This window comes from Lithobates pipiens, unplaced genomic scaffold (assembly GCF_037356315.1).
Source record: "Lithobates pipiens isolate NorthernLeopardFrog02 unplaced genomic scaffold, aLitPip1_a1.2 Scaffold_16, whole genome shotgun sequence".
NCBI classification, from domain to species: domain Eukaryota; kingdom Metazoa; phylum Chordata; class Amphibia; order Anura; family Ranidae; genus Lithobates; species Lithobates pipiens.
Genome location: NW_027507748.1, coordinates 13,002,375 through 13,029,263, shown reverse-complemented (window position 1 = coordinate 13,029,263; position 26,889 = coordinate 13,002,375). Strand labels below are relative to the sequence as shown.

Genomic DNA, 26,889 nt, shown 5'->3' with positions numbered 1-26,889 from the left:
TTCGCAATGTGTGGCAGGTGACGTGGCACGTGACAATCCGCAATGTGTGGCAGGTGACGTGGCAAGTGACAATCCGCAATGTGTGGCAGGTGACGTGGCAAGCGACAATCCGCAATGTGTGGCAGGTGACGTGGCAAGTGGCAATCCGCAATGTGTGGCAGGTGACGTGGCAAGTGACAATCCGCAATGTGTGGCAGGCTACGTGGCAAGTGACAATCCGCAATGTGTGGCAGGTGACGTGGCAAGTGACAATCCGCAATGTGTGGCAGGTGACGTGGCAAGTGACAATCCGCAATGTGTGGCAGGCTACGTGGCAAGTGGCAATCCGCAATGTGTGGCAGGTGACGTGGCAAGTGGCAATCCGCAATGTGTGGCAGGCAACGTGGCAAGTGACAATCCGCAATGTGTGGCAGGTGACGTGGCAAGTGACAATCCCCAATGTGTGGCAGGTGAAGTGGCAATCCACAATGTGTATCAGGCAACGTGGCAAGTGACAATCCGCAATGTGTGGCAGGTGACGTGGCAAGTGGCAATCCGCAATGTGTGGCAGGCTACGTGGCAATCCGCATCTGGTGGCAGGCGACGTGGCAAGTGACAATCCGCAATGTGTGGCAGGTGACGTGGCAAGTGACAATCCGCAATGTGTGGCAGGTGACGTGGCAAGTGACAATCCGCAATGTGTGGCAGGTGACGTGGCAAGTGACAATCCGCAATGTGTGGCAGGTGACGTGGCAAGTGACAATCCACATTTGGTGGCAGGCGACATGGCAAGTGACATCCTCAGGGCTCCCACTGATTCTGCATTATGGTGAGATGAACCATTTAATTTTATATTACAATGTATTAATAGAAATAATGCGCTTCAATCATCCTGACACCATAACAACCATGGTGCCGTAATGATTGAAGCGCAAATACCAGCCATTTCCCATATAAATTGCCCCCAAAAAAACATATTTTATAGCAGTGCCCCTCCCGAGACTAGACTCTGGATCCGCCCCTGCACCAAATACGTTTATCTTGGTCTCATCAGACCACAGGACATGGTTCCAGTAATCCATGTCCTTAGTCTGCTTGTCTTCAGCAAACTGTTTGTGGGCTTTCTTGTGCATCATCTTTAGAAGAGGCTTCCTTCTGGGATGACAGCCATGTAGACCAATTTGATGCAGTGTGCGGCGTATGGTCTGAGCACTGACAGGCTGACCCCTATAAAATGGCAGCAAACTATCATCTAGGTCAGGGGACTCCAAAATTCCTAAACAGAGGACCAGTTTACTGTCCTTGAGACTTTAGGGGGTAGGCTATGGCCAGTTTGAGTAGAAAATGGCCTGGCATCCAGGGGGGGTAAACAATGCCCTATTGTTGGTGTCAGTGAAAGCAATAGTACCCCATTATTAGTGTCAGTGGGAGGAGTAATGCCCCATTGTTGGTGTCAATGAAAGGCTCTCTGCCCCATCGTTACTGTTAGTAGAAGGAATTGTGCCCTTATGCTTGTGTCAGTGAGAGGATCTGTGCCCTTTTATTGGTGTCAGCGGGAGGAATAGTGCCTTTTTGTTGGTATCAGTGGGAGGAATAGTGGACCATCGTTGGTATCAGTGGGAGGAATTCTGCCCAATCGTTGGTGTCAATGGAAGGAATTGTGCCCCATCATTGTGTCAGTGGGAGGAATTGTGCCCCATCATTGTGTCAGTGGAAGGAATTGTGCCCCATCATTGTGTCAGTGGGAGGAATTGTGCCCCATCATTGTGTCAGTGGAAGGAATTGTGCCCCATCATTGTGTCAGTGGGAGGAATTGTGCCCTTGCATTGGTGTCAGTGAGAGGAATGGTACCCCACAGCTGGTGTCAGTGACAGCAATGATGTCCCGTTGTTGGTGTCAGTAGATGGAATAGTGTCCCAAGGGCCAAATAAAGGCAAGCAAAGGGTTGTATCTGGCCCCTGGGCTCCAATTTGGAGACCGCTGATCCAGGCTATCATCTTTGAGAGGTGTCTACATTGACTTCACTGATGTTCAAAGTGTAATTATCCGGCTTCACAAGCTGATGTTGGAAGTGATCTCCAATGTTCTTGTACGCCAACCCTAATGGTTACTGTAGCCCTAACAAGGGTGCCATAATTAACAAGAAGCTTCATCGCATGAGGAAAATGTTGGCTCTTTAATTGAACCCAGGATTAGAGCCACCATCAGTGATTCCAGGCTACTTTGGGATATCAGAATCCGTGTTTGAAAAGGTTGGGATTGGGGGTGGTTTTACCTGTTTTTTCTCATGTCTAACATCTTCTAGATACCCTACTAGACCCAAGGTTGGAATGGTGCAGGCTTGGTTTGAATTTCATCACCTTACCAAGCACAAAATGTCCTTTGCATTTAGTGGTCCTTAGGCACGTATTCTTTGGCTAAACTACACCATTTTTGCTCATACCATGGGTTTTTGTGGTGGCTTTGTGGTCCTTATTCCTGCAGCACCTTCTTCTACTAAAGTTCTATCGTAGGGAATGGGAGTTTGTTTCAAATTTATCAGAAGGAGGCTTGTGGAGTTTTTTTTTTTATTCTTTGTTAGATAGGATTTATTACCATTGGGTCACCGTAAGCTTTTTCTTACAGATCACAAGGCTGAAGATTGACAGGAACCCCTTCGCCAAAGGATTCCGGGACTCAGGAAGGAACCGGTAGGTCAAAATATGGAACTGGATAAAAGAACTGCCCATGCCTGGTTAGAAAGGTTATTTTAGCTGAGATGAACAATTTGCGGTTTCCCTAGTTGGGTTCTATGGAAGAAAAGCGCACTGTAATTGTAAACTGACGTAAGTTGAGATCTTTCAGACCTGTACTTAGTCCATCAAAGTATTGTTCACATTTAAGAGCGGCAGTGTTTGCAAGAAACAAAGTTATTCACTACCCTTCTTTTTAGGTCTTATATATGGCAATTGGGAGCTGCCATGGGTAAGGATAATGAACGTGGATGGCTAGATGGTGGTCTGTAATACTAGTTGAAGGCAATGTAAAGGAATGGTGGGCTTAAGACAATAAGTCCGGATTTGTTGGTCCACCATTTTCCAACCTTGATCCACATTTGCATATCAAGGCGCTCCACATTTTGTCACTCTCAGTTGACTCAAGAAGCTGTTGAAAAGTCCAGGCAATTGGGGGCTCCATTTCTTGTGAACACCCGCATACATCTTTCTGTTGTGTTTGCTTTAAAGTTTGATATTACTTTTTAGAAAACAATTCCACCTTGTATCATTAAAAAGCTAACCTTAAAGCGGGATTCCACCCTAAAGTGGAACCTCCGCTGATCGGATCCCTCCCCCCCTCCGGTGTCACAATTGACACCTTTCAGGGGGGAGGGGGGTGGAGATACCTGTCAAAGACAGGTATTTTCACCCACTTCCGGGCATAGACTCCCGTGGGAGTCTACGCCATTTCCTGCCCTGCCGCGCTGTCTGCTGGGACACACACGGGTCCCAGTGACAGCGCGGAGATTTCCTATTGCGCGGCGCGGCTCGTGCATGCACAGTAGGGAACCGGGAAGTGAAGCCGATTCGCTTCACTTCCTGATTCCCTCACCTAGAATGGTGACTGCAGCAGCCGAGAGCCGAGCGATCGATCGGCCTCGGCTGCCGGCATCGCTGGAACCCAGGACAGGTGTGTGTCCATTTATTAAAAGTCAGCAGCTGTAGTATTTATAGCTGCTGGCTTTTAATATTTTTTTTTGGTGGAATCCCTCTTTAAGCTCCTTTCAATGAAATTGTCTAAGCGGAGATGATGACATCATTTAAGCATTTCCTCATTCTCCTGTGATCAGAATTAAACATTGTAACCTTCTAGCAAGTCGCCACAAAAAATTGTGAGCCAAGAACTGCACAGGCACCAGGATTTACATGATTGCGTCATCTCTAAGCTGGCATCTCAGTTCGGGACAGGCATGTACTGGCCATTGGGACTACCGGGAGTTTCCCGGTGGGCCGATGGCTCAGTGGGCCACTCTGATGTAAGGGGGCTGGTGTTGGGACACTCTGATGTAAGGGGGTGCTGATGGGACACTCTAATGTAAGGGGGTGCTGATGGGACACTGTGATGTAAGGGGGCTACTCATAGGACACTCTGACGTAAGGGAGTGCTGATGGGACACTCTAATGTAAGGGGGTGCTGATGGGACACTGTGATATAAGGGGGCTGCCCATAGGACACTCTGACGTAAGGGAGTGCTGATGAGACAATCTGATGTAAGGGGGCTGGTGATGGGACACTCTGACGTAAGGGAGTGCTGATGGGGCACTCAAAATGTAAGTGGGCCGGTCTAGATGAAGTCCAGGGCCAAATTTCTGTCCCAGTCCAGCCTTGGTTCAGGAAGTAGATGTAGACCCTGGATGATGGCCGAACACAGTTGGTGCCTTGCTTCTAAAGAGAAAAATAGAGGAAGGCATTATCAGAGGAAGGGAGCGGGGGGTGGGATAATGTGATCTCTGTGGGAGTGCATATTACTGGCTACTAGGTGCTAGGTCTACTTCATTATTACCATAGATCCAGGCATGTACTGGCCATTGGGACTACCGGGAGTTTCCCGGTGGGCCGATGGCTCAGTGGGCCACTCTGATGTAAGGGGGCTGGTGATGGGACACTCTGATGTAAGGGGGTGCTGATGGGACACTCTAATGTAAGGGGGTGCTGATGGGACACTCTGATATAAGGGGGCTGCTCATAGGACACTCTGACGTAAGGGAGTGCTGATGAGACAATCTGATGTAGGGGGGCTGGTGATGGGACACTCTGACGTAAGGGAGTGCTGATGAGACAATCTGATGTAAGGGGGCTGCTCATAGGACACTCTGACGTAAGGGAGTGCTGATGAGACAATCTGATGTAAGGGGGCTGGTGATGGGACACTCTGACGTAAGGGAGTGCTGATGGGGCACTCAAAATGTAAGTGGGCCGGTCTGGATGAAGTCCAGGGCCAAATTTCTGTCCCAGTCCAGCCCTGGTTCAGGAAGTAGATGTAGACCCTGGATGATGGCCGAACACAGTTGGTGCCTTGCTTCTAAAGAGAAAAATAGAGGAAGACATTATCAGAGGAAGGGAGAGCGGGGGGGTTGGGATAATGTGATCTCTGTGGGAGTGCATATTACTGGCTATTAGGTGCTAGGTCTACTTCATTATTACCATAGATCCCCAATGCCCAATCTGCAGTTCAAGGGCCACAAGTTGTCCATTGGTGGTTGTTGTGCAGCCGTTAGACCTCAACAGTTAGTAGTGGAACCCAGTAATGGCTGGTGCTCCGTTTTTGGGGGGGGGGTCCCCTGGCGCAACCCCCTCCTGTTGCTCGCTCATCTGTCCATCCACCACTTACCCCATGTAGGGGGTGGGCAGCTTCAGATCCTTCCTGCTTGTCCTCCTCCTCAACGGATTCACCTAAATCTCCTCCTCAACAGCTTCCTCCTCGGTGGCCAACACGGTCGCTTCTCCTCTCGGCCAGTTGGGTTTCAGGACCCGCTTCCTGATTGGCCAGGGGGAGAATCAGGAAGACAATAGCGGATATTAATTTGCTATTGTCACACAAGTGGGTGGACTCGGGCGCAGTGCTCTGCGCCCCCTGAGCCCACCCTTTTTGAAGCCGATTAGAATCCATGCACAGACGCCCTGCATGTAGATTAGAGGCCGGACGCATGGATTAGGGGGGCGGCGTCCTTGCGCCCCAATATGGACAGGCCACCACTTGTGGAACCATTAATTTGTAAAGGGACTATAAAGGCAGTGGTCTCTAGCAGTCTATTGTAGTATGTTCTGCTCCAACCACACCTGTAGCATGTCCACAGTCACTGACCATCTCTCCTGGGATTTCCACAGACAGTCTTCTTTAGGATTAATTATGCTAAACAAATTGTGATGCCAAGGGCCGCAGTTGAGGCCCTCCTCTACCTCGTAGGTTCACAGCCACTGCCATAGATTATTTGTCTTCAAAGAATCGCTCGATAAACGGCCAGAAAACATTGTACCAAACAGCTACAAATTGTTTCCAGTAATACTGCTCTCTCTTGTTCAGCTGCTACAAATACAAAGAAAGACAAGAAAAGGTTAAAGAGCACCTGTCAGTTTAAATTTCTCCTTTTTCCATGAGATGGGAGCCAGAGTACACGGCACAGGACAGGCAGACTATAAAATTCGACTTTAATTGGCTGCAGCGCTCCGAAAATAACGTCTCAAACGGTCGTTGGAGGAGAGCCGTCTGGTCTATAAATACTGGGAGCATTAAATGAGATTGCTGTGCCCTAAGGCCTCTCAATAAATCTGAAGAGTCGAGGAATATGGACAGACGCCGAACAATACACGTCTTCTTATGGGAAGATTAGGATACCGCGCAAAAGGCAGTGTGGGCTTCACGTGTAGAAGGATATCACCAACACCGCAAAAAAAAAGAGCTCAGGAAGTGTTTGCAAAACCTAACCCAATTTATAACATTCTCTACAATTTTTTTTCCCCCCTCAATCTAAAAGAATAAGCTTATCTTATAAGTTTTGTTAGTCAACTGAAATAAATCACCAGCCTGCGGTAGAGAACCCCATAGCAGCTGTAAGGTTCTAATAAGTGCGTAGAAATAAAAGCAACAATCCTGTTCTCCCAAAAATGTAATATTTTGAGGGTCTGATTTACAAAAAAAAACTATATGTAGCCATGTCTGAACAATGTCAGGGCCTTCAAGATATGGATTTTAATCCACCTTCTCTTGAATAGACCTTCAGGATATGGACTTTTATCCATATTCTCTTGAATGGAGTTTCAGGCTATGGACCTTCATCTGTCTTCTCTTAAATGGACCTTCAAGATATGGACCTTCATCCGTCTTCTCTTGAATGGACCTTAAGGATATGGACCTTAATCCGTCTTCTCTCGATTGGACGTTCAGGATATGGACCTTCATCCGTCTTTTCTCAAATGGACCTTCGGGATATGTACCTACATCCATCTTCTCTTAAATGGACCTTCAGGATATGAATTTTAATCCATCTCCTCTCGAATGGACCTTCAGGATATGGACCTTCATCCATCTTCTCTTGAATAGACCTTCAGGATATGGACTTTTATCCATATTCTCTTGAATGGAGTTTCAGGCTATGGACCTTCATCTGTCTTCTCTTAAATGGACCTTCAAGATATGGACCTTCATCCGTCTTCTCTTGAATGGACCTTAAGGATATGGACCTTAATCCATCTTCTCTCGATTGGACGTTCAGGATATGGACCTTCATCCGTCTTTTCTCAAATGGACCTTCGGGATATGTACCTACATCCATCTTCTCTTAAATGGACCTTCAGGGTATGAATTTTAATCCATCTCCTCTCGAATGGACCTTCAGGATATGGACCTTCATCCATCTTCTCTTGAATAGACCTTCAGGATATGGACTTTTATCCATATTCTCTTGAATGGAGTTTCAGGCTATAGACCTTCATCTGTCTTCTCTTGAATGGACCTTCAAGATATGGACCTTCATCCGTCTTCTCTTGAATGGACCTTAAGGATATGGACCTTAATCCGTCTTCTCTCGATTGGACGTTCAGGATATGGACCTTCATCCGTCTTTTCTCAAATGGACCTTCGGGATATGTACCTACATCCATCTTCTCTTAAATGGACCTTCAGGATATGAATTTTAATCCATCTCCTCTCGAATGGACCTTCAGGATATGGACCTTCATCCATCTTCTCTTGAATAGACCTTAAGGATATGGACCTTAATCCATCTTCTCTCGATTGGACGTTCAGGATATGGACCTTCATCCGTCTTTTCTCAAATGGACCTTCGGGATATGTACCTACATCCATCTTCTCTTAAAGGGGTTGTAAAGGTTCGTTTTTTATTTTCTAAATAGGTTCCTCTAAGCTAGTGCATTGTTGGTTCACTTACCTTTTCCTTCGATTTCCCTTATAAATGTTTTTTTTTTTTGTTTTCATTGTCTGAATTTCTCACTTCCTGTTCCTCCTCAGTAAGCTGTTCAGTAAGCTGTTCTGGCTGACTAACCACCAGCTCGGATGATGGTGAGAAGTTTACTGAGGAGAAACAGGAAGTGAGATATTCAGACAAAGAAAAAAAACATTTAGAAGGGAAATCGAAGGAAAATGTAAGTGAACCAACAATGCACTAGCTTAGAGGAACCTATGTAGAAAATAAAAAACGAACCTTTACAACCCCTTTAAATGGACCTTCAGGATATTAATTTTAATCCATCTCCTCTCGAATGGACCTTCAGGATATGGACCTTCATCCATCTTCTCTTAAATGGACCTTCAGGATATGAATTTTAATCCATCTCCTCTCGAATGGACCTTCAGGATATGGACCTTCATCCATCTTCTCTTGAATGATCTTCAAGATATGGACCTTAACCTGTCTTCTCTTGAACGGATCTTCAAGATATGGACCTTCATCCATCTTCGCTTGAATGGATCTTCAGGATATGAACCTGCATCTAGACATTGAGCCTTTGGTTTAAAAAAAAAAAAGTCACATGTCCATTGGGTTCAATCCAAAGACACAAATCAATTAATTAAAAAACCTTGCTTCTTCAGAACCTAAAACCCATAGCTGATTCATAGGCATACAAAGATCAACTATAAAGCATAATCCAATTTGCTCTACTAGGGAAGAAAATTCTTCCTGGTCCTCAACCCGATACTCTCTGCATCTCTTGATCCTATGCTATTCCAACTGGACTTCCATTAGGTCCATTCAATCGGATGTTTAATCTTCTTCACCCCAGTTTGGCCTTCATCCATCTTCTTTTGAATATCCTTCATTCTTATTACCTTATCACACTCAAAACTGGTCCTTATCTCCTCTTCTAAGAGATACTGATGTTTCTTTGCTTGTCTTTGGTTCTTTGGGTCTTTTGGATGTACAAGGTTCTGTCCCAAGGCAGGAGTGCAACTATAGGTGTTGCACGTGCAACCTGGCCCGATGCTCTAGGGGGCCCGTGCAGCTCCCTTGTCAGTAGGAGAGGGGGCAGGGGCGGCATATAGAGGAACCAATGCCTCCCCCCCCCCCCCCCATTTTCCTCCTTTAGCCGCTGAGGCCTGCTTCCCCTCCTATTTCTCCTATTTAGCGGCTGCATTAGGAAAATGCAGGGCATCGGTTCCAATCTATGTTGCCCCGGCACTCCTCCAGTTCCAGTGTACACGTGTCCTGCTGCCCCCAGGCCACTTTGTGCTCCTCTACGGGGGATGTGTAAGGAGGGTGAGTGGGTGAAAGGGCCGATAAATATGTCATTAAACGGCCCTTTCATTTTCTGAATGGACACAGAGAGTGATTGGTACTGATTGCTCATGTGTCCATTCATAACTAAAATATAGTAAACTGTGCTTACTATGCTTCGGTTTGTGAATGAACGGGAAGCCTCTGTACAAAGCTATTCCTGTCCGTTCATTCTGTGCTGCTGAGGCTGCAGAGATGGAGATTGAGGGCTTTGTCCTCAATTTCCTTTCTCTGTCTCAAAGGTGAAACATCAGGGGTCTGCTTTGACCCCTGATATCTCACCAAAGGGGGCTCCTAAAAAATAAATAAATAAATAAATAAATAAAATGGTAAAAAAATAAAATAAAAAAATAAAAATAAAAAAAAATACCGACAGCAGTGTATATATAGAGGAACCAATGCCCCTTTGTTGCCCTCCTGCAGCCACTGCTAGAAGGAGAGGAGGAGGAGCTTGCTTTCAGCGACTGCAGGAGGAAAATGCAAGGGCATCATTCCCTCTATATGCCACCCCCGCTGCCCCTCTTATCCAGGTGGTTGTAAACCCCTCCCCCCCCACAACTTTGTCCCATGTAAATCAGCATAAAAAACCCCAATGAACACTGCTTGTAGAGATCTCCTTACTTGCTTAGTATTGTTGTAATCCTTATTGTTCTGTAGAACGAAGTCACTGAGCATGCCCAGATCTCCCCTGATTTACGGCACACTCTCTATGTCTTATCTATCTGTTATCAGGACTTCCTACGGCACAACACTGAACTCTGCTAATCACTTAGAGCTTCCTCCTACACACCATGTGACCATGTGACCTCACATACAGTCTAAACTTGGCCATCACTGCAGTCTTATCAGCTGAAGCTGATAAGTCTGACAAAGGCAAACATTAGACAATCGGCACAAGTAAATACTAGCAAATAAACAAGTAAGCTATGAACAGGGAAGCAGGGTTGCCATAGAAACGTTGGATTAAGAAGGAGGCTTGGTTAACAGTAGAGGAAGTGCTCAATGTAAGGGCGGAAATACACTAAACTGTGGACTTAAGATAGCGCTGCCTAACCCCTGGAAACAAGTTTTTTTTTTAAAGTTTCTTTAAACAGTAAGTAATATGCGATTTGGGCTGGATTACAGTGGCTATAGTCTGATAATTACTTATTATAATGGACTAAATGAAAAGAAGCATCAGAGTGGGAGAGTTTACTTCCTCTTTAAAGCGGTTCTTCACCCTAAAGGGGAAGTTCTGCTAATCTGATCCCTCCCCCCCTCCGGCGCCACAATCGGCACCTTTCAGGGGGGACGGGGGTGCAGTTACCTGGATAATCCAGGTATCTGCACCCACTTCCGGGCAGACCGCCGCAGACCCCCGCAGACGCCCCGCCCCCCCCCCCCCATTGTGTTCTGGGAAACACACAGTTCCCAGGACACAGCGGGGGATCTGAAGAGACGCGCAGCGCGACTCGCGCATGCGCAGTAGGGAACCGGGCAGTGAAGCCGCCATGCTTCACTTCCCGATTCCCTGACAGAGGATGGCGGCGGGGGCAGTAGCGAGACGAGCGATCGCTCGTCATCTGCCGCCAACATCGCTGGACCCTGGGACAGGTAAGTGTGATTTTATTAAAAGTCAGCAGCTGCAATATTAGTAGCTGCTGGCTTTTAATATTTTTTTTTTAGGTGCAGAACCACTTTAAGCGTTGAGTTATATGACTGGATAGGCATGATGATCCAATCTTTAAACGATATCACTGGGAAAAAAAAAATGACAACCAACGCGTTTCAGAGTTTACAGCATCCCCCTTCTTCAGGGCTTAAGTGTGCATAGAGCTGTTTTGCACACATGTGTTTATTCTGCACACCGGGAGATCTCAATTATTGGGACACACTGGTGCATCCTGTTGAAGTTTCTACAGCAGCTGCTCAAGGAAACCCTTGAGTCCTAAAGAAAGGCCTAAAAAAAATGTATTGTCTGTATTTTTTCCAGTTTTTTTCAATAATGGGTTGGATCGTAACTTGTATGACCCATCGTTATACGATCAATGATTAGGGGCCGAGGCACAAAATGTATTAAAGTTCTCTGCAGCTTCCTCGTTAGAACTAGAGCTGCCACGACGCGTCGACGTAATCGACTACGTCGACTAACAAAATACGTCGATGTGTCACAGTGGTGGCAGTGCTTGGTATCTACCGCTGCCCTCCGTGCCGCCGTCCCCCTCTCTTCTCCCCCTCCGTGCCGCCGTCCCCCCTCTCTCTTTCCCCCCCCTCCATGACGCCGTCCCTAGGGGTGCAACGGATCATCACCGATCCGTGATCCGAGCGCACATGCCGCGATTCGCGGAGCGCTCCGCGGTCTCGGCCTTAGGAGAGGGCGCGGCTTCGGCCTAGCTCCGAAGCGGCGGCCATCTTTCTACACCCAGGCGTTTACAATGTGATCGCTCCGACGGAGCGATCACTTGTAAACAAACCGGCGTCATGACATGACGCCGGTTTCTCTCCCCCCTCTCTGTACTGATCTGTGCAGTGGAGGGGAGAGGTCGGATGGAAGCAGCCATCCCTCCATACCCAGCCCGATGCAATACTCTGCAATGCCCATGCAATACTCTGCCCATGCCCATGCAATACTCTGCAATGCCCATGCAATGCTATGCAATGCCCATACAATGCTCTGCCCATACAATGCATTGCCCATACAATACTTTGCCCATACAATACTCTGCCCATACAATGCAATGCCCATACAATACTCTGCAATGCCCATACAATACTCTCAAGGTTATCCAAAGGATTAATTAGCTAATCAAAAAAAAAAAACACTAGATTCATTAAAAAATAAAAAAAATAATCGGATAGTCGTTGACTAATCGAAAAAATAATCGATAGATTAGTCGACAGACAAATGAATCGTTAGTTGCAGCTCTAGTTAGAACCATTAAAGAGTGAACCTTCGGAGTCCAACATCAGATCTACCTCTTGAATTAGCAAATGGCCTAATTGCGTTTATCAGAAACGGCGGTAGCTGGGCCATGGTATGGTATCCCTCACCTTCCCCCGTGATGTTTCTAACTTTACCCGTCTTTATAGTGGTGACATGGCGGTCAGAGGAGAGGCCATGTGGATCCCATTATGCAGATATGCAAGACATGCTGTTCCATTTTCCATCCACTGTAGCAGTTTGATTTATGGCCCAATATTAAAAATGTGGAGCCCTAAGACGAGGGGAAAAGAAAGATGAAAAGATACATCAAAATTTTCATACCTATTAAAAGTACAAAACTTTGTATAAACAGATCCAAATGTAGAGAGATTCATGGAGCAGAGCCTCAAATTGCCGTGATTTGGTTTTCATTTGTGTTCAACACCAGCCCAAGTATGTAAGGTCGGTCCTTGCATGATGTCTGGAGGCAAGAAAGAAAGGCACATGTCAGATAGAATTACCAGCTCCTAAAGCGAACAAGCGGCGGGAGACAGCCAGACCTGTCAGAGGGTTTACTGAGTCATCAAGCCCAAAATACGGACAAAGTCTACTGAGCACCCAGAACCTTCCTAAACCTCCTTATAGGAAACTAGGACATGCTGATAGTAATTTCCATTGTTTAAAAATGCTGTGTCTAGATTTTTAGAATTCGTCTAATTCTATAGCTCTGACATATTCCACAGTGCTGTACAGAGAACACTGAGTCAGCCACATCAGTCTCTGTACCAGAGGAGCTTACACTCTAATGCGCCCCTCCCCCTTCACACACTATCATTATTATACATTTATATAGCTGCAGTGTGGTACAGAGAACACTGAGGCAGATACATCAGCATCAGAGGAGCTTACACTTTAATACCCCCCATAGTCACACACTATTATTCGTGTACATTTATATAGCTCTGACATATACTGACTACATTGTTGTACAGAGAACACTGAGCCAGTCACATCAGTCTCTGTACCAGAGGAGCTTCTACACCAGGTGGTGCTGTTTTTGCAAGGTGCTGTTAGCTCACTCTGCTGGGATCTCAGTTGAGAGAAGTAGCAATCCTGGGTCCTTCCCTGCAGGCTTTTCCCAGGAATGCATGAACCATGTTGGGGAAGACGAAGGTGGAGGCTCCCAGAGGCACTGAGGCCTACACCATGTGCTCAAGCTGCAATGGGTCCTGGGAGTGTCCCCATGCAAGGGGAGTCCTTAGCAGCAATCCAGGATAAAGTGGTGAATAGACTTCGCCATTTTACCAAGGAGGAACAGAAACTTGCTGTCCTAAAAGCGGATTTTAGGAAAAAGAAATCCCTGCACAGTAAGTCTGGGAGCAGTAGGGGGGAAGACTCCAAGCTAAAGTCTCTGGAGGAGGCATTGAAGAAGCATGAGAATCTGGTCGGTTCTCTAAAGGAAAGCAGCAGTGCGTTTAGAGAAAAATATGAGAATGAAAGAGAGATTTCAACAGATGAAGGAGAGGGCCTGTGCAAATACCAGCCAGAGGGTGGATGCCAGAGCAACGGCAAAAGTATGGATGGGGGGTAAGGAAGTGGCACAGGTATCAATTTTTTGGACTTTTGCAGCAGTAGGTCAGAGTGGTGGAAGCTTACAAGGCCATAGGAAGAAATAAACATCTTGATAAGTATGTCACCTACCAGTGTCTGCGGAGGAAGCTTGATAGGCTTGTGTGGGGATCCGGGGATGATCTCTGAGGTTAAACTATTTCTCAAGGAGTGTCAATATGACCAGCATGCCTCTGGTTCTGGAAAGGGATTATGGAAAATATCACTCGCCCGACCCTTACCAGAATTGCAAACAAGGTAGAGCAGTGAAGTCAGTTGTAGGCCTGGTTGACAGTATGGGTTCCTTGACGAAGTCCAAGTTGGGGATCCTGGAAACCACCAGGTCATATTATGCTAACCTCCTTGGAGCTCTTTGGATGGTCTGGGAGGGACCTTGATCCAGCAGGCATATCAAGTTTTCTGGATTCTATTCCAGGACTGGGAAATGGCAGTTCTCACTCCAAATTTGACAGAGGACATCACAGCAGATGAGGTGGTTAAGGCTATTGATAAGCTTGCCATTAAGAAGTCACCTGGGCCAGATGGATTGACAACCGAGTTTTATAAGCACTTTAAGGTTACTCTGGCCCCATATTTGGAGGTTTTAATGGCTGTCTGAGAGAGGGTTCGGTCTCTCCGTCCATGTGACAATTTTCAATGATTCTTCTGTCAAAGGGTAAGGATCCCTCAAAAATTGAGAATTGGAGGCCCATTAGCCTTCTCAATGTTGGTAGGAAGATACTGGCAAAAATCTTTTTCTGGTGTTTGTCATCTGTAGTGGGCGATCTACTTTCCAGCTACCAGCACTGTTCGGTTCAGGAGGCCTTGGAGCAGTGCAGCGCTGCAGGCTGGAGAAAGTACTTGCTGGCATTGGATCAGGCTAAAGCTTTTGATCAAGTCAATCATGAGTACCTATGGCTGCTTCTTGGCAAGTATGGCCTGTAGGGGGGCTTTATCGATTGAAGACCTTGTATAGAGGGTCTGAAAGCTTCATACTTGTGAATGGTTGGATCGGATGGCCCTTTGAGGTTGGCTCGGGTGTGCGTCAGGGGTATCCTTTGGGTCCTCTGTTATACGCGTTCACAATTGATTCCTTCATCTGGAGGTTAGTGAGCGGACTGTTGTGTGGAGTGCCTTTGGGCATTCCTGGTGAGCCTCCTCTGAGAATCGTGGCCTATGATGATGATGTGTCTGTTTTCATCTCTGGGACAGAGGAGGCGGTCTTAGTGATGGAGCAGTATGCTGAGGCATCTGGCTCAAAGATCAATCAGGATAAAAGCAACGTTTTTTGGATGGGGGAGGAAGGTGATGGCTTCGAGCTTCAGGATGTCTTCCCAGAGCCCAAACAGGAAATGAAAGTTTTAGGCATCAAGTTTGGTCTCGACGATTATGGCCTCGCAAATTGGGAAAGCAGACTACAAGATGCTGATGCCAAGGTTGCCACCTGGAAGGATTGGAAACTCTCTTACAGGGAAAGGATTGACCTGATTAAAACGCACCTGATCCCGGTATTTCTGTATGTCAGCTTTGTCTGTGTTTTGCCAGTGTCTCTCTATGCAAGAATCTACAGCTGTTTCTTCTAACTGTTATGGGGGAACAAACTGGATCTTGTTAAGAGATCTGTAACTTACCTTCCCAGGCAGATGGGTGGCCTAGGTATGGTCAACCCAGCGTTTTTTTTTTTCTCTTATGTTTTTGAAACATAATTTTGCTAGCATGCTTTTAGGAACCACCAGGGTGGGTTTTCAGTCCTGGTTTAGGCCTTTTCTGTGAAGCTGGGAGAATGGTGGGCCAGTGAAAAGCCTGAGGGACCGACATGGTGAGCTCCTGGCTTATGTTGCCCCCTGTGTCTGAAAATGCTTCGGCAGTGGCAATGATGGCGGAGGAAATCAAGTCTCTTCCTAGGAAGGACCTGAAGAGGAGGGTTATTGAATCTGCCTTTAGAGAGCCACTGGCCTTGAGGGATTGCCCAGGCCATGTTATGAGGGAGGGTCCGTGTTTGCTCAATCTAGAGAGAATCCCTTTAAAGTTTCGGGATTTGGCCTGGATCGTTTCATGGCAGACTCTATGTAAAGGACAACCTGAAGAATCACTCTGCGGAGAACCGTGGTTGTCCAAGAGTGGAATGTGGTGGGGTGGAGGAGACAATAGACCACTTCTTGCTTCAGTGCCCCTTCAATATAGAAGTCTACAAGCAGGTGGATGGGGCTCTGGGTATCCCTTTCCTTTCCTGCTTGAGTTATGCGAAGTGGTCATACGAGGCCTTTGAGACACATCAGGGTTTCGATTTTGAGACACCTTTTCTAGTTAGCTTAGTAGTCCGTTTCTGCACATGGAATGCACGGTGTCAGGTCTCCATTCGGAAAAAAGTCCTTCCCGTCGAAGTGGTGGTGCAGGACATTCTGGGTGAGGTTGGGAAGATTCGGGGTCTTGGGAAGGACAGGTGGCAGCCGGGGGCCTGGACAAAGGCGTGGAGGAATGTCAGGTCTCCGTAGCTGCTGTTTGTCTGTTTCTGGGTGTGCGGCTTTCTGTCTGTCCTTTCACGTCCCCTAGATTTTAATATTTTTGGAAAAAGGCAGCATGCATGGGTTACATGTGTAATGGTTTCTTAGCCTTAGGAATTTTTAGGTGGAGGTTATGGCTTTGATTAGGTTGGTATATTTAGTTTTCTTTATGTTTTTGCTATGCTATTTTTGTTTATATATATATATATATAATCGTATTTATCAGCGTATAACACGTGCCGGCGTATAACACGCACCCCAAGTTTAGGAGGGAATTTTAAGGAAAAAAACTTTTAGGAGGGAAGTTTAAGGGGGAAAAAAAAAACGTACATTTATATGCCCATCAGTGTCATCTGCAGCCTTGTCCACCATTGCAGCCTTGTCCACCATTGCAGCCTTGTCCACCATTGCAGCCTTATGCAGCCTTGTCCACCATTGCAGCCTTATGCAGCCTTGTCCACCATTGCAGCCTTATGCAGCCTTGTCCACCATTGCAGCCTTATGCAGCCTTGTCCACCATTGCAGCCTTATGCAGCCTTGTCCACCATTGCAGCCTTATGCAGCCTTGTCCACCATTGCAGCCTTATGCAGCCTTGTCCACCATTGCAGCCTTATGCAGCCTTGTCCACCATTGCAGCCTTATGCAGCCTTGTCCACCATTGCAGCCTTATGCAGTCTTGTCCCCCATTGCAGCCTTGTCTATTTTATTTGCTATTTGTTTTTTATTTTTTTTAAAATGCCGCCGCCGAGATACAGAGCCGGATGTGTATCTCGGCGGCGTGCGGTAGTTCTCGGCGGGCCTCCGGCGCCTTCGGCTCTTCTCGCCAGCTTTCGGCCGCCGAGAAGAGCCGAAAGCTGCCGAGAACGGCCGAAGGCGGCCGAAAGCTGCTGAGAAGAGCTGAAGGCGGCCGAAAGCTGCCGAGAACGGCCGAAGGTGGCCGTAAGTTGCCGAGAATGGCCGAAGATGACCGAAAGTTGCCGAGAATGGCCGAAGATGGCCGTAAGTTGCCGAGAATGGCCGAAGATGGCCGAAAGCCGCCGATAATGGCCGAAGGCGGCCTTGAAGAGCCGAAGGCGGCTGAAAGCCGCCCAGAGGCTCAGAATTTCGGGGGATCGGCGTATAACACGCACCCACGATTTTCCCCTGCTTTTAAGGGGAAAAAAGTGCGTGTTATACGCCGATAAATACGGTATATGTATATATATATATATATGTGTTTTATTTATTATGTAAATATGTTTTTTTATTATGTTTGCAAGATTTTTAATTAAAAAAAATGTACACTTTAAGGTCCCCCATAGTCACACACTATTATTATTATTATACATTTATATAGCTCTGACATATACCGCAGTGCTGTACAGAGAACACAGAGTTAATGTCCCACCACAGTCACAGATGGACCTTACCAATGCACTTGATGACATCTTTTAAGATGGGTGCTAAGCAGGTGGGCGGCCTGACTTCACATGATCACATTATCAGCTTCAGTGTTGTAAAAAGAAACAATGTAACTTTAAACATGGAAGTCCGCGGTGGAGACAACTGAGGTTCTATGTAAATATAAAATTCTCATATAAAGGTTGAGCTTGGCTCCACCTACTTCCACTTTCCGATCCTGCCTGTCGGCCGTTGATGCTGTCCATCACATTAAAATACCAATGGATAAGGTTGGGGGGTGGGCCAAGCCTACAGGTACTTCAGCTGCTCTACCATTCTGGCTGTACTGCCTCAACATATCTTGTGAGGGATTCGGGTATCAAAAGCTGACTGTATCCAAAAACGGGCATTATGGGTATGCATAAAAGCCCATGCATTTCTTTAGGGCTGATATTATCCAATCATTTGTATCAATGTGTTTTTCTGGTACTAATACAAATAACCATAGACATTGCCTTCCAAAAGTCCGTCAACCTCTGGCCTTGACTTTGAGAAGCTGGTTTCCAGTCTGGTCAACTGGATTTATGCCATTCTTCTTTCTTAAATACAGCATTGCTCATTTTGAATCCAGTGCTGCTGCCCATAATTCTTGCCACTTTACCCCAAAACTGACGCACCTAAATGTGGCTGCTCACAGACTGAGTAACCACCACGATGGCAAATAACTTGGAAATCCACCACGTTAAACGAGCCCCTCATCCAAGGTTTAGGCAGATTGTCGTTAGGGCCTAGAGATATCACCATGGAATTCTGAATCTGAAAGATTGGGCTAGACCTCAAATACCAAGCCTCATGATATCCTCTAGCAATATTGGATCTAGGGTCTTCCAAGATTCTGGTTGGAGGAGAGGGCCATGCCAGTCATCTTCAAACTCTTGGAAGTCTACCTAGTAGCTCAGAAACTGCCTTACAGCCTAGTCAACAAGATTTACTCCATTCTACTTAATACAACATTCATAAAATCTGATCTAGCGCCAACGCTTGTATTTCTTGGTGCTCTACCCAAATAGTGACCATTAAATGTGGGTGCTCACAACAGGCTGAATGACCATTTTGATATGAAATAACTTGGACATCCATCACATTGAACGAGACTTTCATGTAATGGTCAAGGCAGATTGGCATTTGGATGCAACAATGGCACCATGGAGTTCTAAATCTGAATGATCGGGCTGCCCCATGAATACAGTGCCCCATAATATCGAATGATTTGGGATCTAGAGTCTTCGAAGGTTCTGGTTGGAGGAGACTGTCCTACCGGTATTCCTTGAGCTCTTGGCAAGTCTACTTAGTGGCTCAGAATCTGCCTTTTTAATGTGAAATAATTTGGGAATCCACCAAGTTCAATGAGATCCCCATGTAATGGTCTAGGTAGGTGGGCATTTGGACACGAAGATAGCACCAAGGAATTTCCGAATCTGAAAGTTTAGACTTTGCCCCTTGAATATAGGTACCCCATTAATATCTTCTAGTGATTTCAGAGCTAGAGTCTTCCAAAGGTTCTGGTTAGAGGAGAAGGCCCTGCCAGTCATCCTCAAACTCTTGGAAGTCTACCTAGTAGCTCAGAAGCTGCCTTACAGCCTAGTCAACAAGATTTACTCCATTCTACTTTTTTTTTTTTAAATACAACATTCATAAAATCTGATCTAGCGCCAACGCTTGTATTTCTTGGTGCTCTACCCAAATAGTAGTGACCATTAAATGTGGGTGCTCACAACAGGCTGAATGACCATTTTGATATGAAATAACTTGGACATCCATCACGTTGGACGAGACTTTCATGTAATGGTCAAGGCAAATTGGCATTTGGATGCAACAATGGCACCATGGAGTTCTAAATCTGAATGATCGGGCTGCCCCATGAATACAGTGCCCCATAATATCGAATGATTTGGGATCTAGAGTCTTCGAAGGTTTTGGTTGGAGGAGACTGTCCTGCCGGTATTCCTTGAGCTCTTGGCAAGTCTACTTAGTGGCTCAGAATCTGCCTTTTTAATGTGAAATAATTTGGGAATCCACCAAGTTCAATGAGATCCCCATGTACTGGTCTAGGTAGGTGGGCATTTGGACACGAAGATAGCACCAAGGAATTTCCGAATCTGAAAGTTTAGACTTTGCCCCTTGAATATAGGTACCCCATTAATATCTTCTAGTGATTTCAGAGCTAGAGTCTTCCAAAGGTTCTGGTTAGAGGAGAAGGCCCTGCCAGTCATCCTCAAACTCTTGGAAGTCTACCTAGTAGCTCAGAAGCTGCCTTACAGCCTAGTCAACAAGATTTACTCCATTCTACTTTTTTTTTTTTAAATACAACATTCATAAAATCTGATCTAGCGCCAACGCTTGTATTTCTTGGTGCTCTACCCAAATAGTAGTGACCATTAAATGTGGGTGCTCACAACAGGCTGAATGACCATTTTGATATGAAATAACTTGGACATCCATCACGTTGGACGAGACTTTCATGTAATGGTCAAGGCAAATTGGCATTTGGATGCAACAATGGCACCATGGAGTTCTAAATCTGAATGATCGGGCTGCCCCATGAATACAGTGCCCCATAATATCGAATGATTTGGGATCTAGAGTCTTCGAAGGTTTTGGTTGGAGGAGACTGTCCTGCCGGTATTCCTTGAGCTCTTGGCAAGTCTACTTAGTGGCTCAGAATCTGCCTTTTTAATGTGAAATAATTTGGGAATCCACCAAGTTCAATGAGATCCCCATGTACTGGTCTAGGTAGGTGGGCATTTGGACACGAAGATAGCACCAAGGAATTTCCGAATCTGAAAGTTTAGACTTTGCCCCTTGAATATAGGTACCCCATAATATCTTCTAGTGATTTCGGAGCTAGAATCTTCCAAAGGTTCTGGTTAGAGGAGAAGGCCCTGCCAGTCATCCTCAAACTCTTGGAAGTCTACCTAGTAGCTCAGAAGCTGCCTTACAGCCTAGTCAACAAGATTTACTCCATTCTACTTTTTTTTTAAATACAGCATTCATAAAATCTGATCTAGCGCCAACGCTTGTATTTCTTGGTGCTCTACCCAAATAGTAGTGGCCATTAAATGTGGGTGCTCACAGGCTAAAGGACCATTTTGATATGAAATAACTTGGACATCCATCACGTTGAACGAGACTTTCATGTAATGGTCAAGGCAGATTGGCATTTGGATGCAACAATGGCACCATGGAGTTCTAAATCGGAATGATCGGGCTGCAAGGTCCCATAATATCTAATGATTTGGGATCTAGAGTCTTCAAAGGTTTTGGCAAGTCTACTTAGTGGCTCAGAATCTGCCTTTTTAATGTGAAATAATTTGGGAATCCACCAAGTTCAATGAGATCCCCATGTAATGGTCTAGGTAGGTGGGCATTTTGACACGAAGATACCACCAAGGAATTTCCGAATCTGAAAGTTTAGACTTTGCCCCTTGAATATAGGTACCCCATAATATCTTCTAGTGATTTCGGAGCTAGAGTCTTCCAAAGGTTCTGGTTAGAGGAGAAGGCCCTGCCAGTCATCCCTGAACTCCTGGGAAGTCTACGTAGTGGAGCCTGAGGGCCTCTTGAACAGCCTTGTCAGAAGCTGATCTGCTCCGTATTTTTATAGAGTGTTGTGTGAATGAATCCTGTCTCTTATTTACCTAATCGTCTTCTCGTTTTGCAGCACGGGCCTGGAGGCCATCATGGAGACGTACGCATTCTGGAGGCCACCCGTCCGCACTCTTACCTTTGAAGATTTTACGACCATGCAGAAGCAGCAAGGTGGGTCCCAGCCACATACAGGACTATTACACTTGTCTGGAGAAATCTCCCCCCCCACCACCCCAACCCCCACCCCCCACTTCTTCATCTGCTCCACAGCTGAGCCCTTTCTGGACTGGTGGTTTCAGTTAAAGATGAAAAAAAAAATGCTCATAGGAATAAGCTGGAGAGGTGATGAGAATGGCATTTTTTTTTTTTTCCCTTTATACATCCAGAGCTGTATGATCATTCCTGGCAGGAGACCGGCTGCGGAGTGCATCAGATTAATCGCTTTGCAAAAAAAAAATAAAAAAAAAATGGGGTTGACCAAGCTGAGATTTCGTTTTGTAATAACTCACTTTATTTTGTTCCTCTATTCGCTGTGGTGAAAATATTAAAAGCAGAGTCGGGAGGTAGAAAATACTTTTGCCGGCTGTGTTTTTCATTACCGCTATTTACCAAATTCATGGGATACCGGTGACTATCATAAACTACACTTTAAATCTAATATGTGGAATCCTGGTAGGGGGTGTGAGAGGTTTATACGCTGTAGGAGCGAGTACTGGCATATTCCTGATGGCAAAGAGAAACATTCCCATGAGGCACCGAATATTGCTAAGGGCCCCCCCCCCCGCTCAGGGGACCAGAATCCTGTGAGGTGGAAGCTGCCGCCGTGAGGGTGCAGGCTGGGCATGGCTGGGCATGGGTCCATCCTGACTCAAGGCACACTGCACAGATGAGAAGATATTCCGGCGGCCGCACACCATTACCGGGCATACAGTCAGATAAAAGCAGCTTGCTCCATCTAAGCCACGCCCCCCAACACATTTTGACCTTCTCTGGGGCTTAATCATGATTAATGCCTTCATAATTAATACATTGGGGGCGTGGCTTGGATGGAGCGAGCTGAGGCTGCTTTTATCTGTTGACTGCGTGGAATGGTGTGCGACTACCTCCATAATTAACCACTTCTTGACCTCGCTATAGCCGAAAGAAGGCTAAAGCTTGGTCGTCCAGTTTTGAGGGGGGGCGTCCATGGACATCGTCCCAGAACCATGCCCCCCAGTGCCCCCACTGGGGGCGCGTTTCCAGCATACTCTGTGGTCTCTGTGTCCAATCACAGCGGCCCTTTACCATGTGATCAGCTGTCTCCAATCACAGCTGATCACATGTAAACAAACTTGCCAGTTATTGGCATTCCGTTCCTCATGCGCTGTCACAGGGGGAGAGCCGGTAACTGCCAAGCATGACAGGGGACATTTACACTGATAATCAGGGCACTGATCATGAGTGTCCTCATTATCAATGCAGCCCCAACAGTGGCAATTAGTGCCACCCTCATTAGTGCCCTCTCATCAGTGCCAATTAGTGCCACCGCATCAGTGCCTCTTCATCAGTACTGTCTCATTAGTGGCACCCCATCAGTGCAGCCTTATTGGTGCCCTCTCATCAATGCCAATTAGTGTCTCCGCATCAGTGCCCATCAGTGCCACCTTTCAGTCCCCATCAGTGAAGCCTCTTCAGTGCCTCTTCATTAGTGCCAATTAGTGCTGCCTCATCAGTGCTACCCATCCTTGCAGCCTCATCAGTGCCCAACGGTGCTGTTTCATTAGTGCCAATTAGTGTCCATCAATGCCGCCTATCATTCCCTATCAGTGCAGCCTCAACATTGCCACCTATCAGCCCCTATCAGTGAAGCCTAATTAGTGCCATTTGGTGCTGTCTCATCAGTGCCAATTAGTGTCGCTGCATCAGTGCCCATCAGTGCAGCCTCACCTGTGCCTCTTCATTAGTGCCAATTAGTGCTTCCTCATCAGTGCCACCTATCAGTCCCCATCAGTGCAGCCTCATTCGCGCCTCTTCATTAGTGCCAATTAGTGCTGCCTCATCAGTGCCACCTATCAGTCCCCATCAGTGCAGCCTCATTCAGGCCTCTTCATTAGTGCCAGTTAGTGCTGCCTCATCAGTGAACCTATCAGTCCCCATCAGTGCAGCCTCATCCGTGGCTCTTCATTAATGCCAATTAGTGCTACCTCATCAGTGCCACCTATCAGTCCCCATCAGTGCAGCCTCATCCGTGCCTCTTCATCAGTGCCCATCAATGCCGTTTCATTTGTGCCCATTGGTGCCGCCTTTTAGTCCCCATCATTGCAGCCTCTTCAGCGCACATGAGTGACGATTGAAAAAATTACTTATTTGCTCAATTTTAAAACCAAAGCTAAGAAGAATGTTTTTTTTTTTTTGTTTTTAATTTTCAGTATTTTTTAGTTTCTTTAGCAAAAAATAATTATATATATATATATATATATATATATATATATATATATATATATATATATATATATTCTTAAGGTTGATATGATTTGTTTTCTTAATTCGTTCTGATTAATTCGAAATTGGAAAATATATTCATTATTTTTCAAATGGATTCGAATTTTGAAATACAAATTTTGGAGTATATAGGCTCTATTTTATTCTATTCTGTTATAACTATTCAATTTTTCAATTCTATTTTATTTATTTTTTCTATCTTTTCCATTCTATTCTATTTTTTTATTCTGTTCTATTCTATAAAGTAGCCTTTTTTTATTTTTTTCAATTCTATTCTATTCTTTTCTCTTTTTTTCCTTATCTTTTCAATTCTATTCTATTCAGTTTTATTCTGTTCTATTCTATAAAGCAGCCAAGTAGGAATCGTCATCTTTTTTCACTTTTATATCTTACTGTATTTATTGCGACATGTTTCCATTTCAAATTCAAAATCATTTTTGAATTTGAAAAATGTATAATTTATTTCGGATTTGTTGAAATTCGTTACTATTGTGATCCGGATATTCGCATACACCCGAATAACAAAAAATTTCAACCGAATTTTCGATTTGTAGTCGAATCGAGTGGCACATGCCTACACAAGCCACAAGCGTTTCGAGCTTTGCCCGGGTTGGGTCATGTCAGGGGAAACGTCTGGTAACCTTTGACAAGGACAAGTTCTGATGTTTCTCCGAAAATAGCCTCCCGTGGTCATCTATTCTTGGAATCATAAATCCCTCTCCGAATATTGCTGACCTAATTATAACAATAGCACTAAGGCCCAATTTTTTATTGTTCACCTGCTAAGTAAAAGTTTGCCCAGCTGTTACCGGCTCAAGACGACCTCCATGAATGACTCTTCTGAGTATCTGAAGGTCTACCAAGTGTTCTACCAGACCCGTGTATGACAAGGATCATCTAGTGTCCAGAGCAAAGATGGCAAGTGATATGGGAGCCTATGAGGAGGAGGGAGAGAGAGCACAGCCCGCACCTCCTCCCAGCTCTCTCCTCCTCTCCTAGTACCGCTTCCAGCTCTGGGCTGACAGAAGTAGTGATGCCGTGGTCACTACTCCTGTGATAGTAGAAGGAACTTACGGTGCCCCCAACCCTAGAATACCTTGAGACCATCTTGCTGACCTAATTTTAACAATAGCACTAAGGCCCAATTTTTATTGTTTACCTGCTAAGTAAATGTTTGCCCAGCTGTTACCGGCTCACGACAACCTTCACGAATGACTCTTCTGAGTATCTGAAGGTCTATCAAGTGTTGTACGAGACCTGTGTATGACGAGGATCATCCAGTGCCCAGAGATGCCAAATTATGTGGGAGCCTATGAGGAGGAGGGGGAGAGAGAGAGAGAGAGCACAGCCCGCACCTCCTCCCGGCTCTCTCCTCCTCTCCTAGTACCACTTCCAACTCTGGGCTGACAGAAGTAGTGATGCTGTGGTCACTACTCCTGTGATAGTAGAAGGAACTTATGGCGCCCCCAACCCTAGAATACCTTGAGACCATGTTGCTGACCTAATTATAACAATAGCACTAAGGCCCAATTTTTATTCTTCATCTGCTAAGTAAATGTTTGCCCAGCTGTTACCAGCTCACAACAACCTTCACGAATGACTCTTCTGAGTATCTGAAGGTCTATCAAGTTTTCTACGAGACCCATGTATGACAAGGATCATCTAGTGTCCAGAGCAAAGATGGCAAGTGATATGGGAGCCTATGAGGAGGAGGGGGAGAGAGAGAGAGCACAGCCCGCACCTCCTCCCAGCTCTCTCCTCCTCTCTTAGTACCACTTCCAACTCTGGGCTGACAGAAGTAGTGATTCCGTGGTCACTACTCCTGTGATAGTAGAAGGAACTTACGGTACCCCCAACCCTAGAATACCTTGAGACCATGTTGCTGACCTAATTATAACAATAGCACTAAGGCCCAATTTTTATTGTTTACCTGCTAAGTAAATGTTTGCCCAGCTGTTACCGGCTCACGACAACCTTCACGAATGACTCTTCTGAGTATCTGAAGGTCTACCAAGTGTTCTACGAGACATGTGTATGACAAGGATCATACAGAGCAAAGATGCCAAATGATGTGGGAGCCTATGAAGAGGGGGGGGGGAGAGAGAGAGAACACAGCCCGCACCTCCTTCCAGCTCTCTCCTCCTCTTCTAATACCGCCTCCAGCTCTGGGCTGACAGAAGTAGTGATGCTGCGGTCACTTCTCCTTTGATAGTAGAAGGAACTTATTGTGCCCCCAACCCTAGAATACCTTGAGACCATCTTGCTGACCTAATTTTAACAATAGCACTAAGGCCCAATTTTTATTGTTCACCTGCTAAGTAAATGTTTGCCCAGCTGTTACCGGTTCACGACGACCTCCATGAATGAATCTCTTCTGAGTATCTGAAGGTCTATCAAATGTTGTACGAGACCCTTGTCTGACGAGGATCATCCAGTGCCCAAAGATGCCAAATTATGTGGGAGCCTATGAGGAGGAGGGGGAGAGAGAAAGAGCACAGCCTGCACCTTCTCCCGGCTCTCTCCTCCTCTCCTACTACCACTTCCAACTCTGGGCTGACAGAAGTAGTGATGCTGTGGTCACTACTCCTGTGATAGTAGAAGGAACTTACGGCACCCCCAACCCTAGAATACCTTGAGACCATGTTGCTGACCTAATTATAAAAATAGCACTAAGGCCCAATTTTTATTCTTCATCTGCTAAGTAAATGTTTGCCCAGCTGTTACCGGCTCACGACAACCTTCACGAATGACTCTTCTGAGTATCTGAAGGTCTATCAAGTGTTGTACGAGACCCGTGTATGACGAGGATCATCCAGTGCCCAAAGATGCCAAATTATGTGGGAGCCTATGAGGAGGAGGGGGAGAGAGAGCACAGCCCGCACCTCCTCCCAGCTCTCTCCTCTCATAGCCGCTTCCAGCTCTGGAGTAGCTACTCCAGAGCTGGAAGGGGACACTACTCCTGTGATAGTAGGTCACTACTCCTGTGATAGTAGAAGGAAGTTACAGTGCCCCCAACCCTAGAATACCTTGAGACCAGGGCAGCCGTCCCTTCTGCCCACCCCTTGTCCTAGCCCTGCATGTATGTCTTCTCTTATGTGTAGTGCTTGTGGTTGAAAA

At 46.0% G+C, this 26,889-nt stretch overlaps 1 protein-coding gene across 2 annotated transcripts in view; it reads left to right on the top strand.

The window, feature by feature from the left end:
• The window catches only part of TBX15 (T-box transcription factor 15), a 160,856-nt gene that overhangs the window by 127,069 nt on the left and 6,898 nt on the right, over positions 1-26,889 (top strand). For both annotated transcript variants that reach the window (XM_077479580.1, XM_077479579.1), the window contains exons 6-7: positions 2,605-2,669; positions 21,365-21,462. In XM_077479580.1, coding sequence (XP_077335706.1) covers positions 2,605-2,669; positions 21,365-21,462 — 163 coding nt within the window. The remainder of the gene's footprint in view (positions 1-2,604; positions 2,670-21,364; positions 21,463-26,889) is intronic.